The sequence below is a fragment of the Trachemys scripta genome, chromosome 2, assembly GCF_013100865.1.
Source record: "Trachemys scripta elegans isolate TJP31775 chromosome 2, CAS_Tse_1.0, whole genome shotgun sequence".
NCBI classification, from domain to species: Eukaryota; Metazoa; Chordata; order Testudines; family Emydidae; genus Trachemys; species Trachemys scripta.
Window position 1 is genome coordinate 60,173,536 of NC_048299.1, and position 14,162 is coordinate 60,187,697.

Below are 14,162 nucleotides of genomic sequence, written 5' to 3' on the forward strand. Positions count from 1 at the left end.
TCAAGTTCAGTGTTTGAGAACTCTGCCTCCATTAGCTAAATGTCAGATTGCCGATCTTTCAGTCATAAATTGCTTTTTGGGAATGAGGAAAACTACACATTTCCCATTGGAAATATTCTGAAGACGTATTCTGATGCTGATGAATTCTCCTTTAAATTCAAATAAAAAAGCTTCTTACTGAACTGAAAAAAAATCAAGAAATTATCTTTATTAATACTAAGTTTTGTGAGACCCTCTCCCTTTTCACCCATTTGTTCTGCACAAAACTTAATTTTGGGGCCTAAAATTACCTAAAATAATGATTTGCATTCCTGTTTGTTATAACTCCAATATGTATTTACCAAAAGCAATTTATTTTATTTAAGTTGCATTCAGTTATTTTGCTTTAATTGAATGAAACTGGAGTTATTTTCTCATACCAATGTGTGGTTTAAAATAAAAGGTAAATATCTATTAGTAATCTCTTGAGTGGCTATTCCTGGCAATTACCACAGGAAACATGCTTATTAATATTACATCTCCTGACAAGAGATTACTATTTAAATCTGTTTCCATATTATTTTTAAAAGTCCGCTGCTGATTCACCAAACCAGTTCCTAATCCTGCCTCCCTACCTTGCATGCGTAAATATTGTGTGTAGTCCCATTGGGCCTGGTTCATTTTTGCCCTGTACCTTGTGTAGTCATTTGCATCACTGCAAAGTGGGTATTAAACACTACCATTCTGATCTGGTTGTACTTTACTCTCACTTTGCACTGGTCAAATGACTACACAAGGCAATAGTGAACCAGGGCCATTGACTACATGTAAGGTTTACTCACGCTAATAAGGGATGCAGAATCGGGCCCCAACTTTCTATTGGCATTATTCTGAATAGAATGCTCCAAATATTTCAAATTTGATGAGTTGTGCTGAAGTGAGTATGGGATCTGGCAGCCCCTCCTAGCTTCTCTATTTAGTTAAATTCTCTTTCATATTCCCAGCTAGCACCTGCTACCTTTCACACTGGCCTATTAGAAAAGAGGAAACGGTATTGATAAAAAGTATGAGGAAATATAGGATATTTTTCAAAGGAGGAAATAGAGCTTTAATGACTGTGCCCCCTCCGCATTCTCCCTGTCTGAATCTCTGTGGGTGCTCAATAGAGGGCACCAGAACACAGGCTGTGATCAGTTGTTTTTGGTAGGTTTTATTTTTTCACCCTCTCGTGATCTGATGTAAATGGGCAGAGTAAATTTGCTGAAAACGAAATCAGAGTGTTAACCTTCCACACACATTCAAGTGTGCATCAGTCATTGTATTAGGTTACAGTAGATACAGGAAATCTTTAGTTAGGATTAAGTTGTACTGTTCAGCCATATGTTGTTCTCCTCCAGCAGAACAGTGTATAATATACCTAATAAAATCACATTGAAGAAAACCAGATTTTGGCCTTTATCCAAATAAGACACAACACATGTTTTGCCTTTTGTAAATGTTCTCTCTTTAGCTTGGGAGAGGGAACATCCCTCATGTAGCATACAGCATCTCCTCAAAAGCCATGCGCTTTCTTTTGCGTATCAATTGGAAGTTTATTAGAGGTCTTCTCGGGTCTAATTTTAAAGGCCAATCTGAACCCAACTAGACCACAGCTGATCTGAATCCACCCTGAAGCTGAGAGTGTCAACTTTTTGTCAACATTTTCACAACTGACCCTTATAGTCAGGCCACGTCAGGTTGCAAGGTCAGGGATGGAGCAGCAGGAACCGGAGCTAGCATAACAGCATGTCTAGGATGCTGCAAACAGACCCAGGTGTTTCTGCCATTCACAAACCCACATCCCTTCCCTCCCCTGCAGCTGCCCCAAGAAGCCCAGAGTTGCCCATACCTCAGTGGAGCCTCAGTCCCTCAAACTTCCAGCCAGGGCAGCCACACGGCAGGACAGACATGGGACAGCTCCCCTTCTCTCCTCCACTGCCACCTCCTGCCTGGCCCTACTGCAGAGTGGGTGGGGGCATGGGCCCAGGGGTGGTGCAGGGTGAGTACCCGTTTGCAGAGCCCCATGAAAGCCTCCATGCTGGGCAGGAGGAGTGAGGTGCAGGGCAGGCAGTGCCTGGTGTGGGGTCCCAGCTGGTCATGTTGTTTCTCTCTCTGTTCACACCTGAACCACACTGTGTGTGCATGTGTGTGTCTTAAGGCAGGAAACAGCTGATGCGAATACAGCACCGCCTCTCCTGGTGGCAGCACCTCCACCAGTCACTGACCCACAAAAGACTGTTTACCATCACCCTGTCGTGCCATCCCTATGACTGCCTTTGACCCTGCGCCTGCCCCCAGTCTAAGCATGTCAACTCATTTTCATCTCCAAATTGACCTGAACCCAGCACCTATAGTTAGGTCCCATTGGTTTGGGTCGGGTTGCAAGACTCCGTATTTTATGCCCTCTTTCTGTGAAGGTCGAGATATGATACATTTTTACCAAGGATGCTTACAAACGACGATTCTCCTGACAACAAATAAGAAAGATTTTTATCTCAAATTCAAACGTAGGGACTGGTTCTGCAAACCCTTACTCATGTAAGGGAGTTCTTATGTGAGAGTAATGACTACTCAGTGGGGAAAGGTTTGCAGGATTAGGGCATTAATTTCTATCCTAGGTAGGTATAGGAAAAGTTTGACTTTCCTTTAAATCTGCCCAGTCAGTTTTTTCAGGTGATACTAGAATTATCAGTGTGAGCTGTGACTTTTTATAAATTAACTGTGTGGGCCAGATTTTGATCTCATTTACTGTAGATTTACACCAGAGCAGCTGGGCTCAGAATCTGTTCCTGTGTTGGTATTTGCCGTAATGAACTGGCTGATGTTCATCGAACATTGTGATAATTGCTGGTTGGCTAAAAATTACACAGATGGTTAGTCAGTGCTAAAACATCCTAATTGTATGTTACCTTCCCCTGCCTCCTCCACTTCTTCCTGCCCAGTTGTTTGTCTCAGCTACATGTCATGTCTTGTTGTTTAGACTGCAAGCTTTTTGGGGCAGAGACTGTCACCTTTTATGTGCTTGTACAGCACCTAGCACAATGGGGCCCCGACCTAGTTGAAGCCCCTGAGTGCTACTGTAATAATAATAATAATAATCCACAATACTATCACAACGGGCGACAGACCATGCATGTCCTTGTTTTGGAGGTATGAATATTTTGAACATAAACTAAAAGTTAGATCTGAATAGTGCAGACACTTTATTTTTCATTTTGATGGCTTTTTAATTACATCCTTCAAGCAATATAAGCGGCTGGTGCAGAAGGAAGAAAGCAAAAGTTGTCATTTCTCAATTAAAGAGTAGAGCAGGCGTTCCAAGGGCATACCTAGGTGAAGAGTGCTTCTATGACTGCTCATGTTGACTTACAGTGGTTAGTAAAGAACTCTAAATGTTTTCCCTTCTAGATGGACTGTGTGTGATTGGTTCAATGAACATCTTTCTCTAATTCTTCCTTTCTTTGTTTCTTCACGCATTTAACCTCCAGATGGCACTATTAAGCAGAAGAGAAAATAACTGTGAAATAATGAGTCCAATGTAAAGTAAAATTGGAAATTGAATTATAGCCGCAGAAAAAGGACAGTAGCCTTGAGGTTCTGATCAACCTGTACTCTTATCACTTTTGTTTGCTGTTCCCATATGTTAGGTTACCAGCAAGTTAATAATAGTGCTTCAGCAGTTCAAGGCTTAGTAGAATTGCTGTGGACATGAAATAAAGCTAAAATGAATTTGTGTCCAATATCGTTGACATTAGTGCTCATTACTTCTGTGGTGTAAAGCCTCAAACCATCTAAAATCAATTTTAAAGATTACCCATTATTTTATAAAGAAAATAAAATACATTTCAAACAGCAACAAAGCTGCAAGTATAGCGTAATCTCATGAACAGTTAGTTACTTGCGCTTTAGCCTGGGTGGCAGGAAGCTACTGAAGATATAATATAGGAAAATCTTTAGGGAAACTAAAGCTTATGCATGTTGAATTTAATGGGCCGGCTTTTTACTATATTACTCTGAATTAGAAATGCAGATATTAGTATTGCAAAAATGTGAATCCCCTCACTGTTACCTGTTTTTTAAATCTGGAACATAAATTCTAGTAAGATTCACTTTAAGAAAACAAACAAAAGGAATGAGTTTGCTCATCCAGTGCTTACACTATAAATCTGTATTTATTGTGCGGTATGATTGGGTTTTTTCCCCCTTTTTGTTTCATGATGTTTGTGTCATTGCTTGTTTGGGATTTCACATTGACCAAGAGTGGCCAATGAATGATGGCTTTTCAAACTGTATTCATGAAGCTATTGCTGTTGAGGAGGGAGGTGTGTGGATTTGTAGGTTCTGTGGCTTGATTCATTTTTGTACACTATTAGGTGGTTTCTTTTGGGTTACTGAGAAGTTGTTTTTAAATGTACTGTGCATTAATACTTTGTAGGCATGGATTTTAAGAGAGCCTATATTTGTGATGTCTATTTTTAAGAAAACTATGTGTGGGTTTATCAGAGTAAAAGCTGGGTTTTATCAATGTTTAAAAATGTCCTTATCTTGAACAGTAGCAAAAAGTGATCCCTGTTACAGCCCCACTCTCTGATAATTTCACATGGAATATGGTAGATCATTATGGGCCACTGCAAATATTTTTAATTACTGCAAACTTATCAATTTCAAGTTATATATAGGTCTATTTTCATTTTGCTGTCCTTTAACCTAAAGACAGAAATCCTTAAGTATATTACATTAATTAAATATTACCAGTATATTGGTCACAACAGAGAACAGTTTTCAGAGTTCATTTATATTTAAAATATTACAGTCCAAACACGTGGTTAAGATTGGAAGAACCAGTATGTTGTACACTTCATGTTAATTTGGGTATTTATAATACAGTTGAATTTTATTTATTTATTTTACTTTCACCAGTTCTTATGTTGTTGTCTTGTATCTGATTATATTCAGTAATGTTGTCAAATAAATGGAAAAGATATTGATAACTAAAAGCTAACCTAAATATTTGTAAATAGGCAAACATAAATTCTCAACGGTTCTGGCTTGCTTAAATATATTGTAGTAAATTTACCCGCAATGTTAGTTGTTAGTGTCATAGACCCTTATTTTGCAAATGCTGAGTATTCCCACTGAGCTCAAAAAGACTACTCCCATGAGTAAAGTTACACATGCACATCAGCATTTTGTAGGAATGGGCCCTTATTGTCTGCTGCTGATCATATTAGAATAGACCTATTGTGCAATTCGTTCCTTATTCAAATATTGCAGGAGCATTGCATTTTCAGAGTAGCAATGCTAATGCTCAGATTTCAGTCCTTGAAGAGTAACTCTAACTTTCCAATTTTTTTGAATGCATTGTACTTGGATTACACAGTTCACATGATTAAAAAGGTTATGCTAAATGCATTTGAAGGCTTATTTTCACAAATATAAACTGCAGTTGAAGATAGACTTTTTCAAAAAACAGCTAAAATGAAGAGTATTGTCAGAACTTACTGAAAGCATTTTACAAACATTTAAATCAATGTACATCGATGGCATTTTTACTATCCCTTAAATGTATACAAATTTGTAAAAGTGTAAATATGTACTTCTAGTTTTTGTTGGTGTGCACACACATTCTATTTCACAGATATGTCAAAGTCCTGACTTTTCATGCTTCTAAACTCCTTTATCTTCTTCCACTCCCCCAAGAGAAATCAGGCAGTTGAAATGTTTAAAGTGGTTTAGTATTTTTAAATATAGACAATTCTTGAATGTAAACCAAATTTCCATAAGTGCATGTGCCTTTGCCCCCCTTACAATCATTAATTGATCCACATGGTAATAACAGATGGTTAAATGGAAGAAACGCCCTTGAAGTTATTCTTATAACAGATGTTCTTAACTATTAGCTTCATGTTTTTACTCACCCAACATTCCTGATAATGTAATAAAAAGGTAACACATACCTAATCATTTTATTATATGCAGTGCATTCTGAAGCTAATTTGGGATTCATTTAAAAGCCGGACACCTCTGAGAAATTGTTCTAGTAACTATGTGTGTTTTTCTTTTTTTTTTTTTTTTTTTTTTTAAAAGGATCCTACAAAATGCATTATTGCTTTCGGACAGTAGACTTCACCTCTTCTTACAGACTCAGCTAAGTCCAGAAGATATTGAGGCTTGTGTATCTGGACAGACAAAATATTCCGTTGCTGATGCGATTCATAAGTTTGCCTCTTTGAAACGACGTTTTCCTATTGAAGATGAAGAGAGAAAAAGAGAAAAAAATGAGGCAGATTCTGATTCAGAGAGGTTACTTTCTTCTTTACATTCCGATATATATATACACACACACACACACAGACTTCACTTTTTTGTTGATGTAATACTAAGATAATGAAAAAATTAATTGACTGAGATTTTATTGAGCTGTGACAGCTCATCATAGAAGTCTTCACACACACCTCCACACTGAATTAATGAATGCAGTAGAAATTCAATTATCTGCATTCTGATTATGTGAATTTCATTTAGTCAGACTTGAATTATTCGCGTTTAAATTATCTTGCTAAAAAAAATATCCAACTGCACTCCAAATGGCTAATTAAAAGTCCAAATTTCCTGTCTCTCTTTGTGACTGGAGATAATTAAAGTTCTCCTCTGTTACTCAGGCTTTGAGTGTGTTGTGAAAACCAATTTCCTTTCTTTATTTTTTTTCTCCCCTTCTCTGTAGTTCATCCTCCGGGCTTGGACACAGTAGTGATGACAGCATTTCACATGGATGTAAAGCAAGCACAGTCTCTGAAGAATCCTGAAAAATCACTTGTATATTGCCATCCTAAGACTCGCAAAATAATTTTCTCTCTCAATTTTCAGACCATAGCTTTGAAACTGTTTCTTTGTTTTTTGCTTTTATTAAATTGCACTGATTTATTTTTACATGTTGCCTATTACATTTAGGTTTATGCAGCCATTAAAATCTTGACAAATATTGGGCTAGTGGTGCTCTATTGCCAAGTATGGCTGATAAAATATTTCCCTGGGTGACTATGTATTTTAGATCTTAAAAAATAAAGGTATTTTACATTAGTTTAAAAGTGATGTATCAAATGAAAATATACTCAAAGCAATTTTGTGTACTTTATACCAGAGAAGTTTCACTCTAACCAGTTGTGTGACATTGGTAATGAAGTTATATAGACCAGAGGGTATTAACTTTTAAAAATAGCATGGTGACTTAAGGAAAACAGAATCTGTACTATTTGTTGCTGACAATTGGAGATATAGACTATCTTTCCTCAGCCTTTCTCCAATGTTTATGGGAAAACTTGCTCTGATCATGCACAAGAGCCAGTGGCCAACATTTTCAAACATAGATGCCTAAAGTTAGGCACATAAATGTGACATGATTTCAAGGGGTGCTGAAAACCTTCAGCTCTCATGGAAGGTAGTGGGAATTATGGTTGCTCCCTCCCTGTGAAAATCATGTTTAAAATCTGGCCCTACTGAAGTCAATGGGCATTTTGCACTGACTTCGACAGGGCCAACATTTCACTCTAGGTATCTAACTTTAGGGACCTATGTTTGAAAATGTTAGCTAAGTGTTCTAGGTTAACATTTTAAATGAAGTGAAACTGTCTTTCTGAAAGGATGATAGTCTCATAGATATAACACGTTGTTCGAGTATAGAATTCTAAGCTGTTGGGTACAAACTGAAATAACTGGAGTTTTTAATTTCACTTTTACTGTAGTAAACACATTGAAATACTGACTTTTTCACAAATGGCAGGCTTGAACACAACTTTTTAACCACAAACATTTGTTACAATCTACTTTTGCTCTTTATAGCAGCAACTATGAGTTAACTTGTCCCAGAGCCTGTCAATAGAAAATGTTTCAATGTTTATTTATATTTGACATTTAACTGCTATTAAAGACAAGGCAGTGGGTCTGATCCTGTTCCCATTGAAATAATGGCAAAACTCCTCTGGATTTCAGTGCTGCAAGTTCAGGTCCAGTATGGATTTTGTCTCTGACAAAGATATAGTAGTTAGTATCTTTTAACCTGTGAATTACACAGAAACAATATATAATTAATTGGCCAGCTAATAAAAGTTAGTGTGGATATGTTTTTAAAGCATCCAGCTGGGAACCTGTTTAGTTTTAGAAAGGTGTCTCTTAAGAGCTTGAGGATAACATCTCATCTTTTAGGTAATTACTCTGAACCAGTTTTCTCATCATGGTAGCACTTTCATAAGATAAATATCATCTGTTACTTTTGCTCAGTTTTGTTGAATTGCACAAATATATCTAGTCACCATCTCTGCTTGTGTGTAGAAGGGTCAACAAAATATTTTGATATAACAGCACTAACATTAATTAAAGCAACAAGTTATCATGGCAAGATAGCTTCTATTGCAAAGTGCAAACTTTTTTTTTTTTTTTTTTTTTTTTTGGAAGATGTTGCCTCATTGATAGACTTATTAATTTAGCGCAAAGCTGCCCATAACATCAGCGAAGAAATCTTGAAATGAACAAAAACTGAGAACTAGAATAATTTTTTAGAGAAGGAAATTAATTATCATTTTGTTTACCATACTATTGGGTTTTTTTTGTGTTGTTTAATGTTGAGCTAGATCATTGAATGCACTTTACACTTTGTGGCCTGCTAACACATATCCTGACTGTCTGTTTAAATGGAAGAGTTGGAGAACCTTTGTGACTACTTGTTATAATTCAGGGATCTTGTCTTTTGTGTATTAAGGAGATTTTTGCAAAGCAGACTGTTTCAGTGATAAATATTTGGGATTCATAATAATTGTATTATGAACTTTATCACACTCTTCACAAGTTATATCTGTGCTCTAAAATCTGTTCCATTACCTTCTTCCTATCCTGCATGGAAATTTATTTAAAATGTTACTGTTTTGAGTTCTCTGTTAAATGATGATGAAGAATATTCTGTTCTAGGGTTTATTTACCAAGAAAAAACAATTGTAAATGTTTAGGATATGTTTCTTATTTTGTGAAATTTAAATATAAAACTTCTTAAAATTTTTGATTAGTGTGTTGTGATTTTAGCACTACATCAAATATTGTTTTTCTACAAGAAACTCATCTTGTTGGGAATTTGATTCTTGGTTTTTGTTGTTGTTTTTGACTATAAGTGACACTTCTGTCTAGTTTTTCAAACAGTCAGGATTTTTAATGCGCCACTCCTGCATCCAAAATCTTATCACTTTAATTGTTCCTGCTTTGCTACACTTATACTTTTATCAGAAAGCTTAGTAGAAACAGAACATTAAGTAATTAAATAAGATAAAAATAAATTGATCTATGTTTTAACTTGTAAATGAGATTTATTTTTAAAATCCATTTCCTAATTTATTTTTTCATGACTTTTAGTACTCTACACGGTTTCCTGTTTCTCAAATATTTTTGTGTGTGCTATATGTTGTTAAACAAACATAGATACCCCCAGTCATTTATATTTTTGAATTGTAATGCATATTTAACTTAAGGATGTTCTAAATCAGCATTCCAACAACCTGTTACTCGTAATGCAACTGAAACATTTCTATAAACAAGGTAACAAAAACCCTCTTTTAAAAGAAAATAATTCATTCAATAACACAGCTTATTTTTTATAAACATTGAGTAAGAAACTTGACAGTCTTATTTTCTCAACACACATTTCTAAATTCTGTGCCCACCTTTTCCAAATTCTGTGCATTTTTGTTCTTGAAATCATTTTGTGTTGAAAATACTTTTTAATATAGTTCTGAAAAACTATCCAATTGTATTTGTGACATTATCTGTTTGTAATACAAGAAGCATGTAAAGTTAGCAGCCCTTTCAAGGAATGGGTAAAATAAAACCTTATGTTTCTAAGTAGTTATAACAACAATAGTAGAATCAATAATGATGATCAATGTTTATCCCAAAAAGGTTGGGGTTTTTGTTGTTGTTAAACTACTTTTACAATGCTGCATTCTTTCTTTTAAACACAAAAATGTAATTCAGTACTTCCAGTGTCAAGACTGATTCTTCTCATGAAAGGCCTTCAATACTTAAAGAAAAATAGACTTTCCCTCTTAAAATTAAAAATATTCCATTGCAGGTTAAATTGCTTTTTTGCCTATTTGAATAAACCATATTTAGAAGATAATTTAATTCTTTTATAACAGGAACCAAAAATACTCCTTTTGGTTTGGAACATTTAGAGTTCTTGAATTGTGAGATACTCATAACATATATGTATATATTTCTAAGTATTCCTATCCTATCAACTTTCCATGAGCAATTATGCAATATTATATTATATGGCTTGCAGCTTTGAAATTTTATTGTAGGATTGCTTGTGGAAAGTTAAATAACAATACCTCGTTGATATGATATCTCTAAAATCTAAGTTTGCAATTACAATATATACTACTTAAAATCATCATCTACAGTTTGGCAAATACAAAACTGTTCCAGTTCCATGAGGAAATCACTGCAAATACTAAGGCAAAGCTGTGCATATTTACTGGAAATCATATGTATAAACCTGCAAATCAGAAACTTTACCAACCTAAATATACTTTCCAAAACTTTGCTATCTCTTTGTAGCTATATCTTCGTAACCAGTTCCCCTTGCCTGTAGAATGCTACATGGCAAACCTTTCACTAACTGGTACTGTAACTGTAAAACTTTTCCTCACTGTTAGGAACACAGTTTTTGACATTTGCCACCAATTGATCTAGCAGCACAAACTCTTCCAGTGCCTGTTTCTTTCCTCTCATTGCCTGTGCTCTCTCCCAAGGCCACCGTGAAGCTTTCAAACTACCTTTTCCTGCCATGAATTCCTAACTTTATAAATTCCCCTCACTAGCCATCTGGCTCCACGCTAAGAGGCAAACAGTTACTCCAACAAGTGCCTAGTCATCAGCAGCCCCCCCATCGCCTCCTGCCTTTACTCCTGGAGGCAGCATTGGCACCACTTTCAGTTGTTTTGCTAGTTTCTTACCTCAGGGCCTTCATCCTCTCTTCCCTCCCACCCCACTTGCTGTAGTTTTTCCTGCAGCTGCAAGCACAGACTGACTGTGTGTGCAGGGGGCTCTCGCGGCAGCTCCCTCCCTCCCTCCCCCGCCCGTGAGTGTGTTCCAGGCGCCTCCATGCGCCCAGGCTCTGCCGGGGGCTGTTTGTCAGGTAAAGAAGTAGCCGGCCTTGATCCGGTAACTCGTAGCAACCGCATCCCATAGCAACAGCGGGGGAGGGGTGGAAAGGGGAGGGGAGGGACACGCAGCAATTTGCAGCTTCTCAGCCCCAAGAGCCAGAACCCCAAAGTCTCATGCATGAGATCTGGGTCTAGACAGACGCCCGTCCGCCCCCACGTTAAAAATACAAAAGCACCAGGAGATGCTGGAGGAGGAGGAGGAGGAGGAGTGGGGGGGCGGAATCCAGCAGCATCCCCCTCAACCCCTAAGAAAGCAGAGTTTGGCGGGGGGTGCCTGGGGGGCTCTGCAGGGATCGGACATTTTCAGGGCGCTGCTGATTTATTTTTAAATGTATCCTCCCCCCCCCCTTTCACATGAATGTAAAACAAAAGGCTGGGAGGGGGGTGCGTGCGTGTGAGCCAGGCTGTGATAATGGGATGCTGCAGGAGCAGGAGGGAGACTGCCTCTATTGCCAGTCACTGGGCTGATGGAATTCTTTGTTATGCAAAAGCCCAGGCGGCTGGGCTCCTCTGGGCGGGCTCCGAGCCAGAGGAAACGTGTGTGTGTGTGTGTGTGTGTGGTGTGTGTGTGTGTACACACACACAGCAAAAAGGGGGGGCCCAGGAGCGGCAGCTCGGAGTGCGTGTGATCCCAGAGGAGTGTGCCGGACCGGTCCCTTCGATTTGGGGTAGACCGCTCCTCTCTGCAGTTACATTTCAAATCCCAATCAATGCAATTTACTAGAGCATGGCCAACACTTTCCTGTTTGCTGCCCTCAATATCCGCACCTTCCATCAAATCTTTATGGCTTTATCTAGTTGCAGCGACACTTGTGCCCCAGGAATTCTTTCCCCCGGGACTGGAAGGAACTGATGCTTTGTGAGGTGGTTTTATTTATTTTATCATTATTTTAAAGTAAAATAATAGCAGAATAACCGCTGTGCATTGCTCACATGCCAAGCCAATGCAATTTGGTCACTCCTTCCTTTATATTAGATTAGAAAACCTAGTGCCTGCAATGAGAGTGCGCCTGAGACTCAGCTAGGAAGAGAGCATCGCCTCTGTGCAAGATGGGGAGACTATCCTGCCTGGACATGAGGCAGGCACTGCTTCCCAGCGCTAAGTTTGCCTGACCCTATTGGGCCTAGAGATCTCTTGGTACTTCTGTGTGTAATGCACCTAGCGGCCGGAAGGAGGCGCTGCCAGGCAGAGAGCCCGCACGGGTAGATTGAACGAGCTGAGAGCAGAGCCCAAAACTGAGCCGCCGCCACCTTCCCCTCCCTAGGACATTCCACTCCAGCAATCTGCTCCCCAGCCCCTCTTAACAATGCACTAAATCTCTGTGGTGGGTGACAGGGCCCTTCTGGTTTGTATGGGGCTCGCCCAAGAGGTGGAGATTACAGAGTATGTACCAGAGAGAGAGAGAGAGAGACACACACACACACCAGCCAGTTCCCAGACCTAGGCATCTCTTTAGCCAAGGAAAAGGATCCATTGCTATAAAATACATATAGATCCACCTTCCCCATGTGCAATGGCAGTTATTGCTGGGGTGTCAGATTGTGTGTGAGGCGAGATAATGGGTTTCTGAGGGGCCCACTCCTTAATTCCTCCCCTGCCCCTCCCACACACAGCAGCTCTAAGCCTTTAATTAATTTATTTTTTTTAACTAAAGCAATTACAGAAAAGTGCAAATCTAATGCGTGACATTTAACACTTCGCTGTGGCAGGCAGGCTGCCTTTAAATGGGGGCCTTTCTGCGGAACAACAAGAGCCAAAAGGCCCTGTGTCATGGAGTAATGTAAGACACAATCTCGCCTGCAAATGCACAATGAATCGGGAAGGATTTATGTAATTAATTGACCAGTCTTAACCTGTTATCGTGATGTAAGGAATTTGGAACTCATTAATTTGGGCCCTGACAGATTTCATATTAGAGCTGGCAAATATGGATTGAACCTCTTATTCTTGCAGCAGCTGGAATTTCCATGACAGTGAGGATTAGTGAAGAAGACCTATTGCTGGAGTCAAAATGCCTCTTTTGTAATCAGCAGCCCTGCTCTGCATTAAAGGGATAATGGGTGATAGGGGAGACAAAAAAAGTGTGTGGTGTATATGTGTGTGTGTGTGTGTGTGTGTGTGTGTGTCGGGGGGAGGGGGGGAGATATTACCCTGGTGGTATAGGGAAGAGTGGCCCTTTTGCTCACTCTGCTAATATTTATATAAGTCCCAAGCATTTGCAGCTGAATGAAAACCTTAATACCAATCATAATGAGAGTGCAGCTACCTGGAGCTAAAGGGAGAGGACAAGGCCACAGGCTGAAGATGTTCTGGGGGAAGTTTAAGGTTTAAATGTGAGGAGGCGGGCGTTTCTGCAAAACATTTTCTGCCTGTAGCACGGAGCCTGAGAGTCAAAAGCAGAATCTCCTGCAGAAGCCAGGAGATTCTAGGTTTAGGCCAAAAGAGAGTTGGTGCAATGCTTTAGTTGTAAGTGAGCACACCAGGGCAACTCATAATGGAGGCTGGCCTTCTCTGGAGCACACTTACTGTCTCAGACAGTGGGCTTACACACAGTCTTGTGCAAAAATAATGAATCTGTTGAGGTCCCTGCACTTTAATATGTGCCTTAGTCCTTCTGTGCAGAATTTATGAGTCATCTCTTCAGCAGTGTGGAAAGGTGGTTTTATGGTTAAGGGATTGGATCAAGAGATCTAGGTTAAATTTCTGGCTTGTCCACAGACTACTGGTGTGACCTTAGCAAAGCTTTTAATTCTTCTGTGCCTCAGTTTCCAATTTTAAAACAGAGGATAATAATACTGCCTTTCCCATCCTTTGTCTGTTTTCCCTATTTAGGGACTGTCTCTGACTATGTCTTTGTACAGTGTCTAGCATAAAGAGGCCCCAATCTCCATTGGGGTCTCTGGGCACTAATGTAATAATAAGGTATCCAGACT

General features: G+C 38.9%; 1 protein-coding gene and 2 long non-coding RNA genes across 4 annotated transcripts in view; 2 read left to right on the forward strand and 1 right to left on the reverse strand.

Moving 5' to 3' along the window:
* The window catches only part of SNX10 (sorting nexin 10), a 55,410-nt gene extending 46,467 nt beyond the window's left edge, over positions 1–8,943 (forward strand). Inside the window, exons 6-7 of the mRNA XM_034760673.1 lie at positions 6,106–6,321; positions 6,743–8,943. Coding sequence (XP_034616564.1) covers positions 6,106–6,321; positions 6,743–6,824 — 298 coding nt within the window. The 3' untranslated portion in view covers positions 6,825–8,943. The remainder of the gene's footprint in view (positions 1–6,105; positions 6,322–6,742) is intronic.
* On the reverse strand, positions 3,198–10,982 carry LOC117872324. Of its 2 annotated transcripts, XR_004644458.1 has the most exons (4): positions 10,583–10,982; positions 9,723–9,824; positions 6,149–6,263; positions 3,198–3,512 (listed from the first exon to the last, which is right to left on the reverse strand). It is a non-coding gene; the product is annotated as an uncharacterized LOC117872324 (long non-coding RNA). The 2 variants fall into 2 exon arrangements; XR_004644459.1 differs by lacking the exon at positions 9,723–9,824 and having other exon boundaries at positions 10,583–10,965.
* A 102-nt stretch (positions 10,983–11,084) lies between these two features.
* LOC117872325 overlaps positions 11,085–14,162 on the forward strand; it is a 193,242-nt gene continuing 190,164 nt past the window's right edge. Inside the window, exon 1 of the long non-coding RNA XR_004644460.1 lies at positions 11,085–11,200. This is a non-coding gene — a long non-coding RNA (uncharacterized LOC117872325). The remainder of the gene's footprint in view (positions 11,201–14,162) is intronic.